The sequence below is a fragment of the Acomys russatus genome, chromosome 3 (assembly GCF_903995435.1).
Source record: "Acomys russatus chromosome 3, mAcoRus1.1, whole genome shotgun sequence".
NCBI classification, from domain to species: domain Eukaryota; kingdom Metazoa; phylum Chordata; class Mammalia; order Rodentia; family Muridae; genus Acomys; species Acomys russatus.
Genome location: NC_067139.1, coordinates 23,400,650 through 23,423,867, shown reverse-complemented (window position 1 = coordinate 23,423,867; position 23,218 = coordinate 23,400,650). Strand labels below are relative to the sequence as shown.

Sequence of the window (23,218 nt, the reverse complement as noted above, 5' to 3'; positions counted from 1 at the left end):
AATTACCTGCATTTTAAATGCCTTTATTTAAGATATGGAAATGCATAAAACGTTGTAAGTCACAGAAAGCTTCAAATTTATTTAATTGGGATCTTTGTTAAAAAATAAAACAAACAAGCCAGCAACTGATACATTCCTTCTCCTATCTCCCCCATATCCTCTAGCCTTCTATTTCTTTCCCTTTCTCTTACTTTCCTTCTTTTCTTTAAGCCTTGAGGTTGTCGCCTTTTTAGTTTTATTTACACACACAGAATAAGCCATCTGGTAGCTATAGCACTGAAATTCCTAAGCAGGCTTAGATGAGAAAATTCTCCCTGTTAATTGTAGGCAACTCTCCTACCACTAGTGGATTTTGTACCCAAAAAAAGTCATTGTAATTTATTTTCATCTTGGGCTGATTTTCTAGGGTCCTTCCCCATCCCTCACAGTCCATTACAACATTTCATTTCTTTAGATCCGCTTCTATTTCAGAGTCATGTTGCAAACCTGCTGGCATGAAGAAAGCTTTAAACAGCCACGCAGGTCTGTAGATTGGTTTTGACAGCACTGTGATGCAGAGGCCTGCCTGGGCCCACGGAGATGCTGGCTGACAGCCTCTTACTGCTCCTGGGAGGAGGGAACATGTGGAAGGAATTGGTCTTTTCCTTTTCACAGTTTGTCATTTCCTCTGCAGGGCAGCCCCTGACCCCTCTAGAGATCCCGACACCCATCAGGGAAGTGTTCCCACTGATATAAAGGAAGTGGAGAAGCAGTTAATGCCAAGAAAGGAGGGAAGAGGGCGTGTCAAAAAGATGTGGGGGACAGGGAGATGAGATGGGCTTAAAACGTTTCCAGCAGGCTAGACCCTGCTGCATTCTTTTCTTTGGACAGCAGCGCCCACTGCTCTGTTGCTGTTCAAAGAGTCAAAAACACTGCAGGGAAGCTACCTCAGAAGCCCCTACGCTCTGATTCTTTCTCTCTTTCTTTCTCCGTGTGTGTGTGTGTGTGTGTGTGTGTGTGTGTGTGTGTGTGTGTGTGTATGTGTGTTTGTGTGTGTTATTTCTAAAGTAGAAGTGGCAATAAAAACAGGTGTGTCACATGCAAATTGTAAAATATAAGGTTGGAGGAGAAATACAAATAGATGTTTGCTCCCCTATATCAGGACAGTGAGTTTGTGTTTGTGTGTTTGTTTGTGTGTGTGTGTGTGTGTGTTTCCCATTATAGTATGTAGGTATACCACATTGCACACCATACTGCATACCACACCTCCACACCTGGCACACCATAACTTGATATTTCAGGCCCATTCATACTCAGTGTTTTGGGTGTCCTCACATATATGCTCCATGTTGATTAAATAGTCCAGTAAAGAAAAACAAGAGCTGAGGGCTAGGTGATACTCACACTGGCTTGACATCTTTTTCTGGTATGTGGTCATAGACCATTCCAAAACTTCTAGGGTTATCAATATTTTAGGAATGAGGATTAAGTCAGTTTTGAAAGCACAGCTGTGCATCACTTAACAGCAGGGTTGTGTTCTGAGAGACGGATTGCTAGGCAGTTTTGTCATTGCTAGAACAGCAGAGTGTATTCGCATGAGCCAAGATGGTTGAGTCTATTACACACCTGGGTAGTGGGGGAAGAGCTAGCATCACTTAGAGTGCCTGTCACTTACCAAAGGCTTGTTATGTGGTACATTTTTAACTATTTGGAAATGTTTTCCAGAATATGTATTTTTCTAAGAGCTCTCTTTAAAGAAGGGGCAATATATTACTTCTTCGTGTCTTATGGATTTGGATTCTATTTTATGGATATGTATAAGGTATATATATGTTCCTTAATCTTTTCAGGTGAATCTGCTTTTGTGCAAGCATGGTATGTATGTGCACACACATACACTCATGCACACACATATAGTGTATAAATATATATTCAAAAACCACTCATAAAAATATACTCTCCTGAAAATAATATTGTTTTTGGTCAGTTTTTTATTTAGTCTGTGCCTCAGAATTAGACAAATGTCTAAAATGGGAACACACAAGCGGATATTAACAACAAATCATATGGCTTTGACTCTTGCCTGGATATGAGCTACTGTGATTGACCTATCAGGGTAAGAAAATACGAGCACTCTGCAGTAGCCTTGGGAGCAGCAGTGTAGGCAGAGTTACCGTGGTGCTTTGATGGGACCCACTTATCTCTGTCTTCACTATTTAATCTGAGGTTCCCAGGAGTACTGATAGCTGAACACAGATGAAAGTTGAAATAAGGAACGATTGGGATAAAATATACTTTCAGTCTACTTTTACTAACACAGGAGTCATGATGAAAGGAACCAAGACTGGCTGGTGAGGATTGGCCTTTGAGTCATGACAAAGTGGCTGCCAGGCTGATGGGCCTCATAGTCACTACAGTTGGCATCACTCTCTTTTATTTCGGGCTCTTGCTGCAAGCCCACAGAAGGAGGCATCTCATTTGGCCAGTCTTTGGCTCTTCCCAAATTGATAAGTGAAAGATAGATGAGACTGTGAGACTTCACATAAGGAAGGGGCATCATTTTTTTATATCTATTTACTAAGTCTGTCTTGTGTCTCTGTGTACGAATGTGGGCATGCGCAAGCCACAGCTGGCCTATGGGGGCCAGACAACAACCTTAGGTGTTATCTTTGCCTTCTGCTGTACTTGAGGCAGGGACTCTTGCTTCCTGCTGCAAATGGCAGGCCAGCTGGCCCTCAGCTTCAGGTTATCCACCTGTCTCCACCTCCCATATCTAGGATTTTAAAATTTGCAGTTTATCACTTTCTCCTTTAATAGATCCTATTAGGGGTATCAAGTCAAATGACAGTTTGCTTAGCCATAGATCCTAAGAATTTTCTAATCTTCAGGTGCGTGTGTATTTTGAGGGTTTTATATAGGTCGAGTGATGTTTAGCTCAGTTCTTTTCCCAAGAAAATATCAGATTGTCCTGATGCCATTAGCTCCAAATCATCTTTCTCCCATCTAATGGGTTCTGTACCTGTTTTTAGAACTAGCAGTTGGGCACAATTCTGCAGACTGACTTCTACTTTCCCCACTAACTTCATGACGAGCCTCTCACCCTGCTAAATTCAGAGTATTGATTGTCACAGCTGAGTAATGGAGCTTGACACCACGGACAACGAGTTCTCTCATTTATTTTTCTCTGTTGAGATGATGTCAACTATTTTTTCATATGAATTTCAGAAGAATCTCGTGTTTTCCACACCAAGACTATGTTACTGTGTTGATAGCCTTTATTAGATTTCTAGTGCAGTTGCAGAAAGGGTTATCTTTATTATATTGAGTATGTCTTTCCATTTATTTTTAGTTCAGCATGATGTGTTTAAATCAATAAATCAATGTTGTGTATTTTTAGTCCAAAAATTCTGTCCAGTTTTGTGAAGCTTATAATCTAAGCATTGTATTTTCTGTGCAATAATTGTCAGTGGTTCTTTGTTTTAATTTTTGGTTTTAGCAAGTTCATTGCTAGCATACAGAAATGTGACCTTATATATGTGGGTTTTTTTTTTTTTTGTACAAATTTTGTGTGTATTCACTGATAATTTTTTCATTGTTCTTATGTGTGAATACCATGTGTATATGAGTGCAGGTACCCTCAGGGACCAGAAAAATGTGGCTGGTCCCCTGGATCTAGAGTTAGTACAGGTAAACAGGGGCTTGGTTATAACTTGCACAATATGGGTGCTAGGAACCATACTTAGTTCCTCTGCATGAGCACCAAGCTTTCTTACCTACCGAGTTGTCTCTCCAGCCCTATTACTTGAAATGTTATGTTGAGTATCATGTTACCTTCTAATATAATAGTTTCCTTTTTTGTTTATAGTACAAACATCATGCCTATACCCATGTGTCACTGTAAAATACGCATTATTGGCAGAAGTCCCTGCACTAGACTAACAGCAGTACTGGGGGATGTTTTTATTATGTATGTCTACATACATACACACACACACACACACACACACACACACACACACACACACACACACACACACACATATATATGTTGTAGTGCATGCATGTGTTGGCACACAGGTGTTTCCCTATGCATATGCACAAGAAGACCAGAGACCAATGTCGGGCATCTTCTTGTCTTCCTCCATTGTTCCACACCTTGTGTTTTGAGACATGGTCTCCCAATGAAATGGGAACTTGCCCTTTCAGCTACATTGGCGTTGTGCTCCTCTTCCTGTGTCTGCCTCCCTCCGTGCTGGGGTTACAAGCGCATGCCTCCATACCGGGATTTTCACACAGGTGCTGGGGACGAACGGCCTTCAGGCTCTCAAGCTTTCACAGTTTACTCATGGGGCTGCCTCTCCTGCCCTCTTTGCTGTTTTCTTAACAACGGAAGCATTCAATTTTTCTGGGACACACACACACACAAACACACACACACACACTAGTTTCTGCTAAAAAGCTTTTGTTTTTAATCAAGATGAAGCATTTTCTGCTACCACAAATACGTTTTGAATTCCATAGAATTTTGTTTTGTTTGATTAAAATCAGATGAGTTACATAAGTGAGACTACTTGGACATTGCACACCCGAAATAAAATGCCACAGTTTCCTTGTTCTTTTTTTTTTTTTTTTTTTTTTTTTTTTTTTTTTTTTTGGTATGGTAAGGATTTCAGTTTGCTCAGATTCAATCCTGCTTGTTTTCTTTAGAGATACCAATCCATTGTCCTTTACTATGTCTTTTCTTTGTCTGGTTTTGATGTCAAAGTTATAGTAGCTACATTAAACGAGTTAGTGTATGTGTCCCCTCTACTTTCCAGAACAGGTTGTGTATTAAATATGAAATGCCCCTCACTGGCCCATGCGCTGACTGTTCAGTGCCTGCTTGGCGCCACTGTGGGGAGGCAGTGGAGGTTTAGGAGCTCGTCTGTAGCTGAAGGTGGTACTCTGCCGTAGCCATGACTTGAACCTTTGCAGGTGACTTCTGACCTGGCTTTATCTCTACTGCCCCATGTGCAGGATGGAGAAGACTCTCCTCCACTACACACTCTATCTGCCACACTACTTCCAGAGTACAAGGTGCCAAATGACCACGGACCAGAACTCCAGAAATCATGAGCTCAGGTGACCCTTCCCCCATGTAAGCTGTTTAAGCCAGCTTTGTCACAGAGCTCCTAAAAATAACTGATATGTAGACTTCTGTGAGATTGAGGATCTTTCTTCTCTCTAAATGTTTAGTAGAATTTTCAAGGAAATAGATAGAGCCAGGGGTTTTGTATTAGTAATTCAACTTTTTTAATGGTTAGAGAACTGTACAATATTCCTGTTTATTCAAGGCCAACTTGATCTTCATAGCAAGCCCCAGGACAGCTAAAACTATACCCTATTTAAAACACACACACACACACACACACACACACACACACACACACACACACACACACACACACACCCCACACCACACCAAACCAAAAAAACCCAAGCCAAAACAAACTTAAAGCCAACCAACCAACCAAATAAACAACCAAAGTCTGGCTTGACCATGCACTAGTTAGGTGGGAATTGGTTTATTTTTTCCATGTGTGGGCAAAACACTGTTAGAGGGGTCCTAATTTCTCTTCAGTGGCTCCTTTTTCTTCCTGGTACTCAGGACCTGAACCTTCATTCATCTTCTTTGTTAGTCTTGCTGGTTTATCAACTTTATTGTTTTTTAAAGAACCAACTTTATTCTATTGTTTCTGCCTTTCCATTGATATCACACTCATTGATTTATAGTCATATTATGATCATTTTCTGCCTTCTACTTGCTTTGGATTTTTGTTGTTGTTTTTCAGATAAGACCTTAGATGAATTATTTTCTTTTTTTCCTACATAAACATTTAATGCTATAAAATTTCTTCTCAGCATGGCTTTAACCTACTAATGAGAACTTTATTTTATTTATTTATTTATTTTTGGAATTTCCATTAAGACTTTCTCTTTAAACTACAGGTTACTAAGAATTGAGGTTTCAATTGCTACCTGCTTACAATTTTTTTTTCTTTCCTTTCTGTTTTAGATCTCTAGCTCACTTTCAGTATAATCATGGAACATGTTCTGTATGATTTCAACTATTCTAAATTTGATGAGACTTGCTTCCTGGTCCAAAATGTGTTTAAGAATTCTCCACGGGTGCTTGGTGGAAACTGATTTACATATGTGTGTATGTGCATAGATTCTGTTTATTGGCAATGTTTGTCAGATCAGCTATATCTTTGTTATAGTTAATCATCCTGTAATTCTATCAACTGGGGAAAGGGACTATTAAACTCCTTAACTATAGTTGATAATTCATTCCCTCTTCATCCTTATTTTTGCATTGTGGTTATTGAAAATCCACTATTTCTCCATAAATTCTTGAGACTGTACCATTTTATTGGTACATTGACAATTCGGTTATTGTATAGCGTTCTTTACATGCAATGACCATTTTCACTCTGAATCCTTTTTTATCTTATAATAATATACTCAATCCTGACTTTTTTTTTTAACTATTGGTGAGTAAATGATTCAATTTTTCATTTTTAAACTTTAATTTAGTCCACTGAATAATCATTATTATGTAATAATAGTTATTACACAATCAAGGGGGGCATTTTTCAAAAGCTCATTTTGCCAGCATCAATCTTTTAATTGAAATAGTTAGACCATACGTTTAAGAGAATTATTAATATGGCAGAGAATAAGACTGATATATTCCAGTTCGTTGTCTTGTTGCTTCTCCTGCTGTTGCTTTCATTCACTGGCCAATGTATCAGCATTTTTGTCAGGATCAGGCTGGTTAGTGGGCAGTGGTACCACAAGACTACGTTCCCTAACAGCCTCTACGTCAGTTTAGTTTATTCAAGTATGTTCCATAATGCTTGTGCAATGACAAAATCACCCCACAGGTCATCTCCTGTCTATCATCAGCATCAACATCCAAATGACAGTGTGCATGTGTGGCATCAGTTTTGCCTCTCTGCATTTTACCGCTTTGAATCAGTGTACACCTTGCTTCCATTCTAGGCCTCTTGCTCTTCCTCTCTTTAAAATATCATTTTCTTGAATAACACCTGATGCTATAAACTTTTTCTCTTTCTTTCTTTCTTTCTTTCTTTCTTTCTTTCTTTCTTTCTTTCTTTCTTTCTTTTTTCCTGGGCTTGTTTAGGCCAGTTTAGGCTGGCCTAAAACTCAGAGAGATTCTCCTGCCTCTGCCTCCCAAGTGCTGGGTTTAAAGGTATGAGACACCACTATACATTTTGTTTTGTTTTGCTCTTTATTTTGTTCTGATTATCAAATATGACTTCTGGACTCATAAGAGAAAGGCTAATGCAATATACATATGTTGATGCCCGAAGCTCTTCCGGTTTCTTCTTCCTTCCCGGTGCCTCATGGTTCCTTCACTTCCATTCTCTTTATGTCTTAATCACTCTTCAAGGGTAGATTTTCTGGTGTGTTTTCCCCTTAAGTTTCCCTCCATCTGAGAATGTATTTTCTCCTTTATTCCTTAATGATAATTATCACATAAAATTTATGGCTGAGAAAAGTTTGCAGATAGAATTTGAAAGACGCTGAATCATTTCAACCTGCTTCTGACTGGGGAATTTCTGGAAACGGCTAGGAGGATGAAGAGCTTCCATGCACTCGTGAAGACTTTCTCTTTGACCTATAGATTATTTCTAAAAGTGTTGCTCAATTGATGATTGCCTAATAGTTTTCCTTCTGTCTTTCCATTTTGACTACTAGTTAAAGTTTGTTGTGATCATATGCATTCATCTGTTGACTACATGAGGTTGGGTGTTGACAGGTGGTCATGAGGCTACCCCCTTGTTATTCACCAGACTTCTATAATATATATATATATATATATATATATATATATATATATATATATATATGTATGTATGTATGTATGTATGTATATATAATACTGAATTGAGGTATCAGTCTAAGACATCACCTTTTCCTCTCTCTAATTTCCTAGTATCGATAGTAACTTAAGAAGGTAAAATAATTCATTATTCCAAATAGCTTTGACTGTTCTAAGTTCAGTGGAAGTGTCCATTTATGATAACCAGGAAAATCTCACAGGCAGCATATTAAAATTTATGGATTCAGAGCAAAGGGTTGCAGGCTGTTGCCAATAGGCAGCGGTCAGATGCTGAGGGATGAGAATCCCACAGGTCAGAGGGCCAGGGGAGGGGGATAGGGTGGGAAAGGGAGAGTGGGAACAGGAAGATAAGAGCAAGGGGACTACAGTCAAGATGTAATATACATAATATAGTAAAAATAATGTTTTAAATTTTTTTCTGGATTCCTTCATTGTATATAAAATGGAGAGTTTAATATTTTTAAGATTGGACGTGGGAGTTGGTTTTCAAAAGAGGGTAGCATCTTCTTATATTTGGCAAAATTGGGAAATGTTTAAAAGGAATAACAAAATATATCCATTTTATATTATGGTAATATTTTATCAGGTAAGGCATGTATGCATGAATCTTATATAATATTATGGATGAAAATGATTCAGTTATTAGTAACATATTGGTAGACATTCTCTGCTGGATACGAAGTTTATAAACAACTTGTGGTAAATAAATAACATGTGCAAATGTCCTTGAAAACTGAAATCTAGTGTGTGTAGGTGTATGTTCTTTTTAACTAACTGCAGAAGTTTGTGAGTGTCACTCAACTCTGCTTTGTGCACTCATACAAGTGGGAAGGGTGTGGGCTTGCTGGGTTTGATAGGTTGAACTTAAGGATGGCTTCATTGTATTCTTGCTTCTAGTTACATTAGACTATCCTTAAATATCAAACCATTAAGCTTCTTCACATTTCTAGGGAAACAGTTAATAAAATATTAGATACATTCTATCGTTTACTGAACACCTTGGGTGCTCAGAAGAATAAGGTAAGTTAAACACTCAATGTGTCAATACTTTTGTCAACTGTAACATTTGAATTCAATTTTATTTTAAAGATTGTGTGTGTGTGTGTGTGTGTGTGTGTGTGTGTGTGTGTTGAGGGAGAGTGTGCCCACCCAAGTGTGTGGATATTAGCAGAGGCCAGAGGAGGGCGCTGGATGACCAGGAGCTGGTGTTACAACTGGTTGCAAGCCACCTGACACGGACACTAGGAACTAACCTTGGGTTCTCTGCAAAAGCAGCAATCCCTTTTAACTGCTGAGCCACCTGTCCAGCTCCAACTGTTAATCTTATTTTTCTCCTGAAGAAAAAAAACAAGACAAAAAGCTTGTTTGTTTGTTCCTTTACACTGTGGCACATGCTGGCATACCTATGGAGCATCTTCACAGTTGCCATTTATTGGGTCAGATTGTGCTAATAGCACAGAACGCTATCAGTTTCTATTTGTGTTTATGTAAATCCTAATGCACTTGCTGGATAAATTTTAGTTAGATGTCTGACAGTGGTTTTGAACTCAGTTAAGCTGTTTGTTGTCTTAACCAGCACATTTCTAAAATTTAAGAGTCAATATTTTTGAAGCCAATAAACACGTTAGTACTAGGATTTTAGCCCATGGCTGCAGCCATGGTCATTGTAACACGCTGCTAAGATTTTGTAGTTTGTTGCTTATTTTTTTGGCCTTTAAACTGTTCATTTGTCCTGTGAACTAGATTATGTGCTTCTGACAGTCAGTTAGCTGAATGCATTTCAAGTCAATTTACTAAAATAGTCACTGTTAAGCGGTATATTTGGACAGAGTTGACACCTTTGACATTTTCTAAAATGGCAAAAATGGCTGTATTTAAGGCTATGATTTATGAATGTGGTGTGCCTCCAGAACCTCCATCTCATTCTGGATTTTAGCTTAGCTACCAAAACTCCTTCCGCAAACTGCTGAAAGGGCAACTAATTAGTGCTGTGTGATCAGATAGTTCACTTTTATACAAACACAAACTCGTACTATCAATTCATAACCAATGACCTTATTGCTCCTTACAAAGGCCTCATCTCACAGGAGGACTGGGGTGAACACAGAGGACATAGAGAGAGAAGAAGAATAGGTCAATGGGGCAGCCGTAAATAGGAGACTCAACTTACTATGATTTAAAAAAGTACGCCGAACCTTCAGTTGTCTTCTAGATTGCTGGCCTCTATTAAAAACTTCTTAAAATAATAGATAGGTTTAATTCCTCAAGCAAAAGAAAAATGATGTCATCGTAAAGATTTTCCTTATTTATTATATAGATGAGTCTTGACTGTGGTGAGAAAAGGAGGCAGATCCTATGGACTGCAAGTTTTAAATGTACCAGGCTAAGGTTTACTTAATTGGAACCTCCAGGCAATAAAGGAGCCCTTTTTAAAATTCTGTGATTCTTAATATGCTAAATAATGCAAAGCTTCCCTCTTGAAGCATGGGACACACATCTGGCAGCTTAACATTTAAATTACAGGGGGAAAACGCCTTACTTCAGTTGTAATTTTCTCTAAGAAAAAAAATAGGAAATGTAATACGACTGAATTTAATTTCTGCTTAGATTTCCATCTTGTCTAATCGCAGGCATTTTTTCTTGGTTCTTTGTATTTATATTTTTACACGTCCTTTCTGTACGTTTTATTAATCTTGAATTTGAGATGCTTCTCAGCGTCAGAGTGCTTGAGAAAACATGGTGTGTTTTACTTAGCGAATTGGTTTGCAATATCTGTCAATTTCAAGCAATAAAAACAATAGGATAGAAAATAAAGTGGAAATGGAATTTCAGAGACCCATAAAAATGTTTCTGACAGGAAGCGAGCATTTTTTCAGTGGGCTTCCCTCTCAAGGTTTAATTTTTTTCTCCAGTATTAATGCTTTCTCTGTTTTGTCATTCTCTGGCTGTTTTTCATGCAAAAGTTATTATGAGCAGCATTCTTTCTTTGTATTTCTAGAAAGGACAGTGTCAGGTCCTTGATTAATTTTGCAAAGGTCATTTGGAAAAACCATTAAAAACCATGGCAAGTGAAAAAGATTAGCATACAGGGAGAAAATACACTTTCATAAACATATGCATTTATATACAGAGAGGGTACTGTAATATTATACAATTTTGACAAGTGTTTTCCCTGTGTTCCTCATGTATTATTAAAAATATGACTGCTCCATTTATTTTGTCTGGGTGACACCAGTTGACATACTCCAAAGGCATTTGCGGGTTAGTCTTACATGTAAACATTTTATCATCTTTTCCTCGATGTGAGGACGTGTTTTTTAAGTTGAATGCTGTTCCATAAAATAAAGGGGACTTGCAGAAATAATTAACCTACGTTTGTGTTATTAACACACAAAATGGACCACAGGTAGCCCAGACAATGATATGAATTCATTTCAATCTTTTAATTAAGATATTAGGTAATTTTCCCATTTCTGGTTTTAATTATCACAGGGTAGCTGATAATGTATTAGATGCTCCTAACATAATTCACCATAAAACCAGAGAGAAAAACCAAAGCTGCTGCCGAGGGTGCTGATATCAAGCAACATGACCGTGACTCTTGAGAACAGAGACATTTGTGTGTGAGTCCTCACAGGTGAGCTGTGCCCCCCCCACCCCACCCATGACACATATTCCAGCTGTAAAGCACTGACGTGCCAACGCATCCATAGTGTCCTCCCGAGCTGAGAAGAGAGAGCTTGTCTTTCAGAGCAGCTGACAAACCCAGAGCCTGCAGAGCAGAGCTGGCAGCAAGGAGGTGCCAATCTGAAGTCTTGCCTTGTCTGGGGCTGAGAGTTAAACAGGACACAGCCAGTCTTAGATCAATGTGGGCATTCCTCAGTGGCTGTTCCCTGTGGCCACCGTGGACCTGCTGTGGCACAGTAGCAGTACTTGAGTGGGAACAGGGGGAGTTCAAGTCCAGCTGGAGAAGTCATGCTAATAAGTCATTGTGAATGTGATAGCAATTTCAAGTCAAGGCACCTAGAGGCTTCGTTAGGAATAAAGGCTGCATCCAAATCGTCCTTAGATCTCTTTGAACAAGCTATAGATGATTAGCAGACAAGTTATTCTTTGAAATTGGTTGCAGCTAGGTTAGGCAGGGCTGGGTAACTTTGTGATTTTTATCTAATGAGTTTAAACATAAACACAAGTAAGTGAACTGCTTACTACAAAAAAAAAAAAAATACTGAAACCTATCAGAGGAACATAACAGAACCCACTCCTCTACATTATCTATAATGGAAGTTGTAGCAAATAGACATGTAAAGAAATAGGAAAATATAAACTATATTTTTAAGAAAAGGAACTGTAAATAAAGATAACTTCAATATGATTCTGTAATTAAATTTAACAGATAAAAATATTTAGGAAGTCAATCTAAATATATTTGCAAATTTAAAGAAAATATTGTCTTTATAAATGAATAATTTGGATATTTGGTCATAGGCAGAAATAACCATAGCCCCCCAAACAAACAAACAAACAACGTATCCAGGAGAAGAATAGGACTGGGAGGAGAATAGGATGTAAAGTGAGTAAATAAATTAATGGGAAAAAAAATAAACGAACAAACACTAAGTAACCAAACACTAAACTGAAATTCTAAGCCTACTGTAAGAAATTCATTCACTAAGTTTAACAGTAGATCATAATAGCAGAAAGAAGAGCGTGTAAACTAGAGGCAGAACAATAGAAGTCAGCCAATCGAAAATGTCGAAACACGAGTGGAGAAAAATCTGGAGAGACTAGAAAACCCTTCAGGCAATATCACATAGAATAGTAAGAGCTAAGAGAAAGATACTTTAAAAGTAGACACAACTTAGATTCTGCGTTATTAAAAAAAAAAAGAGAGTAAGGCTGGGGAGTTGGGGTTGGATCTGGGAGGAATTGGGGGTGGGTAGAGAGTGAATATGATAAAAACACATTGTATGAAATAATAAAAGATTTGATGACGAAAATACATTTTAAAAAGTGGTTCCTGAGAATTCCCCAAATTTGAAAAAGACAAAAACCAAAAACAACTCAGAGTTGAACATCCTCAATTAAACTGAAAGCCAAAAATGCAAAACGGAGCCGTGTATTGGAAACACCATGACTGCCAAGCTGAACCTCCAGGGTGAAGTGAAAATCCTGACAGTGAGAAGCAGGAGAAAGGAAACAATGCGACCTACAAAATGGCTGACATCAACTGACAGAGTTTGGGACAGAATAGACTAAGCATGCTCAAGGTCCAGTTAGAACATGCCCCAATTCCCCCTGTAGCCACGAGGTTATCTCCCATTATTAGCTGATGGGAGGCCAAAGGAATGGTTTCCCTAAGAGGATAGCCCCTCCTAACCATGCTCTAGGGCGCTGCAAGTTGAAGGGTTCGTTTTTTTAAAAGATTCAAATTTGGGTGGGTAGAAAACGGAGATGGGGGGAGGGGGGTAAACCTCTCCCGGTAGGCCTCAGAGGACTCTGGGGAAGAGGAAGCAGAAGGATGGGAGGAGCCAAAGGGGGGCTGAGGATGACGGGAAAGTGCCTTCAGACACGAACAGAGCTGTCGCACATAGGTGCTCACAGAGACTGTGGAAGCTTACCTAAAGCTCGCGCAGGTTCAAACTAGATGGCATCCTGTGCTGAGTGTGGAACATGGACATAAGCCCTCATCCTCAGCGGAGAAGCTAGTTCCAATAGCTTGCTCAATAAACAGTAGTTGCTCCCAAAAAGAGTCATAGTGGAGGCACACTTTAAGGGCAGGTCCTGTGCTGACGCATAGTGAACTCAACGGTGTTTCTGTAGTGGTTTTTTGTTTGTTTGTTTTGTTTTGTTGTTTCGTCTTACCACTCTTTTGCTTGTATATTATGGTTTCCAATGTTGTGTTTTGTTTTGCATGAATGAGTGGGTTTCTTTTTCTCTGCCCCTCCGCCCCCCACCCCGCCATCTATCTCTATCTTTGTGTTTGTCTATTTGTTTTAGAAAGAAAAAAAAGAAAGTTAGAAAGGTGGGGAGGATCTGGAAAGAGCTGAAGAAGGGGGGACTGATTAGGATACATTATCTGAAAAATTGTTTTAAATAAAAAGTGGCGTAGCTACATTGATATCTAATATTAAGAATCTATACTTAGGTTTTAAGCTAAAGACAAAAAACAAAAAAAAAAACCAACTTTTAAAGATAATTTTCAATATGCACCAGATGGCAGAGATTGAAGACCAGTGCAATAAACATACAAATGAATGAATCTGAACAAAAATAAAGAAAAAGATACATGCTTTGGAGGAAATGACTGTTAAGACTGTAACAGGGGCTGCACATTTTGCAAGACGTGAGGGTTTTTTTTTTTTTTTTTTTTTGACTTGTGGGGGTGGGGCACATAGGGGCTTACATTTGTCAAACCCTCTGAGCTATGCATATGAAATATGTATAGTTTAAGATATATAAATCATAAGTTAATATTAGTAATTTGAACTTCAAAGCACTCATTAGGTTGAAGTCTTCTGAAGTTAGCCAGGTGTCACACGTGGTGTGCTGACACAAAGGTGCAGGAGACCATCATCTCAATTGTTGAAATGGCAAGGAAAAAGGTATTCTGCCCTTGTCTTTCATCCTAAGCACACAGCATAGGGCAGGAGTACAGAGGTGAGAGCATGCATGGGGAGAGTTTGTGACGAATCATAGCACTCACCTCCCATCTTAAACTATCCATTCATGTTTTGTCTACACCGACAGTGATGACAGAAGCTCTCAACAGAGTTAGGGCACTTGCCCTGCCCACAGTTTTCTTTAAGCTGGCCCAGAAATTTGTGGCCAAACCGCAGCTCTTGGGTACAGTGTTCTTTATTTCTGAGCCTTCCTGTGTTTTTTTCTGTCTATTAAAGTTATCATTGTTTATGCCCCCATGGGCTGTGGTGTGCGGGGATGGGGAGGAGAGACCCGCTGTATCTGGTGTTAGTGTGGTCACTGAAGTTGCTAGGCTTTCTCAAGCTGACTCCTTTCCAGTGGGGCACTTGTAAGCTCTTTTAGACATTCCTTTCCATAGTATTTAACTTCCCAGGACTTTGGCCTCTCTTACTATGCGTTTTCTAGAACCAGGTACCTGGCAGTCCATATCTAACTTTGGTCACTTCGTATATGACTCTACATGGTAAAAAGAAAAAGCAACAACAACAACAACAAAAAAGCAATTCAATCCAACCAGCAATACAGAGCATCAGAATAAGTGAAGTAGAAAAGCAAGCTAAAAGAAATAAATTGTGTTTTATAACATTGGAAATTTTCTCCAGTAAAATGTACTGTCAAAAGGAGTTAATAAGAAAATTCTCCTTATACAGTGTATAGTGCATGCACATGAGAGAATGATAAATAAAAGTTGCATAGCTATGGATTAGTCAAGAAATAACAGAAAAATAGAATAAAAATAAATCTGCAGAGGCAATGCCAGCAGCCAGAAACCTGACATTTAAGTTTTTCAAAGCTCTAAATCTTTTAAGAAGTGAATTTTAATAAGAAAAAAATTTATTTATTGCAAATAAATTTATTGCAAATATGTGATAGCAATATTACCTACATGCAGCAAACCAGACAAAGATTTTATATACAAGAGGGACATATAAAAGTTTGGTGGTAGAGGTCAACTTCTCTGGTTATACTACAAACCAGTAATTCAGAAGTGGTCTATTGGTGGCAAGAATTTGGAGAAATGGATTTTGTTATATAGTTCTTGCATGCATGCATTTGTGTGTGTGTGTGTGTGTGTGTGTGTGTGTACTACACATGGATGTATGTATATTGGCATGTATGTGGCTGCATGTGTGTGTTCCTGTGCCCAGGGATAAATGTGCATATGGAGGCCCAAAGTTAATGTGGGGACATTTTCTTGATTTCTCCATCTTATTCTTTGAGGTGCAGTCTCTCAGTCAACCAAAATCTCTCTAATACAGTTGGCCTAGCTAGTCAGCTTGCCCCCAAACAGTCCGTTGTCTCTGTTGAGATTACAGGTAGGCACATAAGCCCCACCTGCCATTTATACAAATTCATGCACCTGAAATGCAACATTCTCATGTGTATGGCAAGTTCTTTGTCCACTTAGCCATATCCTGGGCCCAAAAAAACCAATCTATTGATGGTTATTGTAGTTGCTACCTATAATTCCAACATTTGAGATCCTCCTAGGCGGGCTGAGAATGAGGAAGAAGGCTTCCTGGACTGTATAGTGAAAGTCTGTTAAAAGTTACAGGAAAAGCTGTTTAGTATCATGTTATTATTAAAGGAAGCACTGTCTTTGTGCTAGCAGTTCCACAAAGTAAATACTGCTGAAATGATCTTATTGCCTTGATCTTTTGGGTAAAAGAATAAAAAAAGTTAGGAATGAATGCGTGAAAGTTGATTGGAAGAGAATTGTTCAATGAGCTGCATTTCCATGGTGCCCTGTATGATAGTATGCTAAATGAAGAATACAGTGGAGCTTCAGTTTCTGATTTGAAAGGAAGTCCATCAGATATTGTTGAGTGAGAAGGAATAGAGCCATACAATATTTTTGTCCTTTGTGCACTTTATCAATACATATGTGCATACCTTCATATACATGTGTGTCTGGGGTATGGAATACAGGTTGGCAAACACAGCATGGCTTACATGAGCAGGTGGAGCTAGGAAATCCTTGACTCTGACATAAAACTTGGCTACAATATGATAGAGACCAGGGGGAAAATCAACTTAAGGAAACTGACAGGTTCATGGTTTGGAAAGATGGCTAATTTCTCAATGAATTAAAAATAGGGGCTTGTATAAAAGTATATGATATGATTGTATTTAAGCTAAAAGTATCTGTCTATTGTCTATCTATCTATCTAATCTATCATCTAGTTATCAATTATATTCTATCAACTATCTATCATCTATCATCTATTTATCTATCATCTATTTATCACCTATCTTTTACCTACATCTATCTATCTATCTATCTATCTATCTATCTATCTATCTATCTGTCTATCTGTCTGTCTATCATATATCCCCCTACTTTGCATTATAGAAAAGGCAATTTTGTGTGAGAACCAAGAAAATGTTAGAATTTTACGATTCTATCTCTTTGATAAGTACTTTACTTTCTTAGCTTACAGAGTTTTTGTATTTTCTGAAATATTAATTTATTATTTATGGTATGTATGTATGTATGTATGCATGTTTGTATGTATGTATACATGTATATACAGGTGCCCATGGAGTTCAGAAGAAGGTGTTTAATCTTCTGATAATTGTGCTGGAAGCCAAGCTGTGGTCCTCTGGATGAGCAGAGGACATTAACTAGCCCCGATATTACATTTTAACTTAAGGAACTCAGAAATTGTCGCAGGTAGGCGGAGATTTAAGGCTTTGTCCAAAAGATCTTCTGCATTTATTCTTTACAAGTGTCATATGTTAGAACAGAGATTATCTGGGTGAACCTAACCTAAAATAAAGTAGAAATCTATCTTAGGCTTTTAATAGCAAAGCAACTGGAAACTCAAAGATAGAAAAGGCATGGGTTGAGTCTGCCATGATGGATTAGGGCTTAAGACCACTTGCTGCTCTTCCAGAGCATGAGAGTTTGGTTCCAAGCACCTCTGCCAGGTGCTCCTAGCCACCTGTAACTTCAGGTCCAAAGGATCAGACACCCTCTTCTGGCTTCTGTTGGTGCCTGCATGGTGTATGTGTGTAACACACCTGTGTACTAATAACCAACATAATACATTAAATGGGACTGTTAGAAAATACTACAAAAATGGAAAACTTCTTCTATTAAATTTGTTTCTTGTGCAACTATATAGTGAGAATTCAAATCATAAGTCTTAGAATAGTCATACTTAAACCTAAATAAACATTTTGCTTCCCACATCTTTCTCTTCTCTTCTCTTTCTGGCTTGATTTTGGCCATATCAAATTTACTACTAAGAAACTTGGTTTTAGACTCCCAGGAAAGAAGCTTGTTCAAAGGTTTATGTGATCTCATCTCACTAAACTTAAGTTTCCAGTCTCCAGGAAGCGGTCAGAGATCACTTTTCCTGGTATCTATAGCTGGGCACAGTTAATAGGGTGGGCTCAAAAATGTTGTAAAACTCCATGTTCCCCTACAATCAGCCACAAATATTAAGGTGAGGGAGAATCAAGAGCCTGGCGGGATTGTCCTTGAAGGATCAATGCTTCGGTCCCTATAACATGCGGCCATGTCCTAGAAATTTGACACTATTGAGTCCATATTTTAAAACACTCTCCAGGGCAATGCCAAGTGGCAGCTGATAGGAGAATTCAACACTTGAAGGGAAAAAGTAGGGTGAGAATAAAGGATGGGGTCTCAATATTTGTATCCTTGTGGATGAAGCTGTTAATCATTCCTCAACAAAGCTATTGCTGTTCCAAGGTGCCATGAGCTCCAGAAGCTTCTAGAATAGAGCTTTATTTATTTATTTTTTAGTGAGATTGTGGGGTGAGGCATTGATTGGCACAGGTGTTTGCTGAAGTGAGGTTTCCAGTTGATGGTGTCAGTGGCATAACCTGCTTTGGGGATAGTTTTGTTATTTATTTATAATTATTGTTTTTAGCTTAAGAAATATTTGCTGAGCTGGGCATCATGGTGCATGCTTGTAATACCAGAAATAGGGAGGCAGAGGCAGGCAGATATCTATGAGTTTGATGCCATCCTGGTCTACAAAGCAAGTTCAGGATATCCAAGTCTACATAGAGAAACCCTGTCTTGAAAAACCAACAAATTTAAATTTAAATTAAATTAAATTTAATTTTTGCTGAGAAAGGACCTAGTGTATAACATTGCTAGATTCTATCAGGAAAAACAAAGATAAGCTAAACGCATAGCCTCTCAGGGTGTAGAGCAGTGCTCTTAACTAAGCATGCTTCGTCCCTCAGGAGATGTTTGGGCAATGTCTAAGGGTATCTTTGGTTGCCTCAACTGAAGAGGATGGGATAGGGATGTAGACAGAACTTCTAGAATTCAGAGGGTAAAAGCCAGGAAGGCTTCTAGCAAAGCTTAAGACAGCCCACAGTAAAGCGCTCTGCAGCCCAATATATCAGTAGTATAGAAGCTCAGAGACCTTCACTTTAAGTGAGAACACTGTGTCAGGCACAACTGCCAGCTTAGCATCTCATGATAGACCATTAATGAGAGGGTCAAAGGGATGAATTTGGAAATGAGGTCCCGGAGATGTGCCTGATGATGGAGAATCCTTTCTTAATGAGGGCAGAAAAGCAGCCCGAGACAGCTGTACTTGTAAAGTAAACCTACCTTGTGTGACTTATGGACTCACTCTACATGAGATTCCTACAGTAACTGACTTGAAGCAGGGGACATGGACCAGAGTGGCACCTCCCTCTTGGAAGGATGCCATTAGCCCCTTCTTTTCAGGCCTTGCATAAGCTCTTATGTGTCAGTGGGGTGAGATTATATCACCTCTGAAGTGAAAAAAAATTTTCTATAATCTATTTTTCACACCTTTTTGTTTTTAACTCTAGGAAACATTTTTGATAAAATTGAACCCTGCCCCAGGGACTGTGATCTCGGCCTCTTCAAAGGAGCCCATGACTTACACACTAAGGTAAGAGGAAGGCTGGTACTAGACAGACAATGAAAACAGCAACTACTATTTACTAGCTCTGATTTCTTAAAATGCATTTCCAGGTTGAAGGAAATTTGTTCTTCAAAGCAGGTTTTGAAGTGCAGGACATGCTAAAGAAGCTAATGTCTGGCAAATCAACAGAGCCAATATGTTTTTACTACATCTGATTCAGACTTCTCGAAGCCATTGAAAGATGGGTGACTTTCCATCTTGAGAGGACAATAAGAAAATGTGTTAAGTGTGCTATGTGGACTTATTTGGTTAGAGCTGCCAGGAAATGTGTGAATAAGCTGTCTCATGTTTTATTATTTGTATGTTTATTGTATACAGTGCCAGGGCCAAGTACATACTAAGCCCCACTTCTAGACCTAAGAAACAAACAAACTCCCCAACTCAGTAAACTAATTCAAATCAGGTAGCCTGGGTTTCAGAAATATTGGCCAACCTATCTTTAGTGGTATTGTGAATCTAGGTTTTAGATAACTATTTCTAAAATTTATTTTATATACATAAATAAAATTTATTTATTTTACATAATTCAACAAATTTAGGCTTCTTTTAAAGGTGAAGTAGCGGGGCATGGTGATAGATGCCTGTAATCTCAGCACTAAGGAGACGGTAAAACAGGAGTTTCTCTGAGACCACTTTGCTCCCAACCTTTTATATTTATTATAAGCTTATGGCACTATAGCTGGGCAGATTCGCAGCTATTTTAACCCAATGATACTGGCCTACATCCCACCATGTTGCCCCTACCTGTCTATCTTAGTCTCTACTCTCAGCATCTGCTTCTTGCTCCAAGTCCAGCTGGCGACTACTTTGCCCCAGCTTCCTTCCAAGAGTCCCTGTCTCTGCTGGAAGTCCTACCTCCTTCATTGCCTTGGCTACTAGCCCTTCAGTTCTTTACTTAACCAATTCAGAAGTTGATGGAGAACAATGTTTACAAATACCAAGGCAGGAGATGCTTAATGAAAACCGACAATACCGAAGTCCAACCTGTATTCAACTCTCTGGGTATAGAAACCAGCATTTGAATAATACAAAGACAATCTTTATGCAGTTCACAAAAACTGCACTCCAACAAGACAGAGTCAGGAAGATCATTAGTTTGAAGTTGGCCTGGGAAGACTACATCCTTAGGATAGAGAGAGGGGAAGGGGAGGGAGAGAGGAGGAGGTGGTAAGGACTGGGGAGGGCTGGAGGAAATTCAAATAAATTTCCTTTGTGGTCTTGTTACTTATATAAAATTTATCTGAGTTATCTTAATCATCTTAATTCTCCACTTTTACATCTAATTATATCTAGTCATGAGGGGAACAAAGATTTTTCCACCCACAGTGGACCAAATGTGTAACAGTCAAACTATAAGAGTTGAATGTCACCTAGTACAGAGCCATCTTGGTTGGAGTAAGGATACCATACATGTAGTTCAGACAATATTAAATTTGCATGCTTAGGCATTGTTAGAGTGTGTTTACTTGGTCAATAGCGGCATGATTGAGAGACCAGTGAGGCGGTCCAGTGGGCAAAAGTGCTCACCATGCAAGCCTGGTAACCTGGATGTAATACCCAGAATCCTAAACTTGGAAAAAAGGAACCTACTTCACAAAGTTGTCCTCTGATCTTCACATATGCACCATAGCATGTGCTTCCCCACCATTCATACACGCAAACACAATAATAATAAAAAACAATTTTTAAAAAGACTGACACTTCAAGGGATAAATATACTGAAGCAACTTTTGTGGTTTGTTCTTAAGACTAACTTAAACATCACATTTGTTTCCTTTCATCTAAAAATATCAGGTCATCATTTAGCCATAAAACTGGCAGATTTTAATGTACATGTGGCTAATTATAATATTTAAAATTGTGGTAGTTTCTCTACTCTAGTTTATGTTCAAGGGGAAAAGCTGAGAGATTAAAAAAAAGATGGATGTAATATATGTACATACATTCCTGATTAAATATATGTAATGCCGTTGATCTAAAAATAATGACTCCTAGTGATATCCTACTATACTCACAGTTCAGCACAGTATTGAGCCATGGTCAGCGAGGCTCCCTTCTGATGAAAATGGAAGCAAGTACTGAGACTCATTCCTAGACAGGGTAAAGAGAGACCTTGGAACACACACACACGTGCACGTGCACCTGGTGTTTGTTGTGATCTTATTAACACAGGCATCTTAGCCTCAAATCTTCCTCCCCTGCTATCTTAAAACAAAACAAAACAAAAAACAAAACCAAAAAAACTGCTGCACATCGTTCTCACTGGCACTGAGGTTTCTCAAGCTCTCTTAGGATCTTCCCAGAGCAGTTCAAAAGCATCTGTAATCCTCAGGATCTGTCTTCAGACACCGTTTCCTCCTTCCGGGGCCACCTCCTTTGATGAGAACAATTCTTTTGCGGGTCATCTGGCCCCTACAGATCGTGCTCAAAGTCCTCGCGAGGCGTCTGGGACTCAGGACTGCGGAGTGGGCCTTCTTCACTGTGCCGGCACAGAAAGGCTTCTCTACAGTACTGTGTCCCTGGGCTCCGAAATGTCAGCCCTCCCTCCACCGGGATCCACATGTCCTCGTCCTTGACCTCGAGCCCAGGGGTTTAGGGAAGGAAAGATGACCTAGGGGCCAGAACATCGGAACGAGAATACAGGAACTCTAAACTTTGTTCTTCACTGGAGGCGGAACTAGACAACCTAGAGATCATGAGCTCAGATGACCTTGAAGTCTGGTTCCTTCCTCTATTCTACATTGCTTTCTAAACGCCCGCCCACAATAAAGACACCAGAGACGGGGTTAAAGACCCACATCATCGCTATACCACACACCATACTGCGCAGATTCTGAGTATACCTTAATATTCTAAAACATCTGAGGCTGGAGAAATGGTTCGAGGATTAGGAAGACATACTGCTCTTGCACAAGATCTGAGTTCCATTCCCAGCACCTGCCTCAGGTGGTTTACAACTGTCTATAACAGGCTGCAGGGGGTCTAACAACTCTGCCTTCCATGCACATCTGCACTCAAATGTGCTCATATCCAGACGCACACATTTAGACATAATTAAAAATAAAACGAGGTAAAAATAAACCGGTTTAAGGCCTAGTGCCTTATCCTAAAAATAATTCTATAAATATAAATTTATATTATACAAATAATATATTATAAATAATAAAATAACTATAATACAGTATTTGAAATTGTAAATATACAGTATGATATTTAATATTTAAAACATATTTATTTTATGTCTATGATTTCTGTTTATAAAGAAAGTCATAATAGATTCGTTCCACATGCAATTATAAGAATATGTAAGTCGGAGCTGACTTTCATTAAAAGGAGATCTGATCTGTGTAAAAAGACAGTGTCTGTGCTTCTAACACTAAGCCTTCAGTTAGTTCACAGGTTCCTTAATGCCTCTATCTCCCTTCTACCTCCCTCAAGCTCTGACCCTAGGTACGAAAGAAGATTAGAAGGGACAGGGGATGTTGACCTTTTCAGACTTAGTGCCAACTGGTTAGAGTCATTGAGTTCTTTGGGACAATACCAATCTCAGTCGTCAGGATATCCAGCAGGCTAGCAGAGCCAGCAGCCTTCTTATTTTTCCATCAGTCTCCTGGGAGTGTCCTTCTTCTCTCTGGGCTGTCCTCAGAATTAAACTAATTCCAGCTGGCAAAGACCACGCCCCTCTCTG

At 38.9% G+C, this 23,218-nt stretch overlaps 1 protein-coding gene across 1 annotated transcript in view; it reads left to right on the top strand.

Moving 5' to 3' along the window:
• Nucleotides 1–23,218, top strand: part of LOC127186970 (uncharacterized) — a gene marked incomplete at its 5' end in the record, with an annotated part of 268,435 nt that overhangs the window by 114,451 nt on the left and 130,766 nt on the right. Inside the window, one exon of the mRNA XM_051143234.1 lies at nucleotides 19,415–19,497. Within this exon, the coding sequence (XP_050999191.1) occupies nucleotides 19,415–19,497 (83 nt within the window). The remainder of the gene's footprint in view (nucleotides 1–19,414; nucleotides 19,498–23,218) is intronic.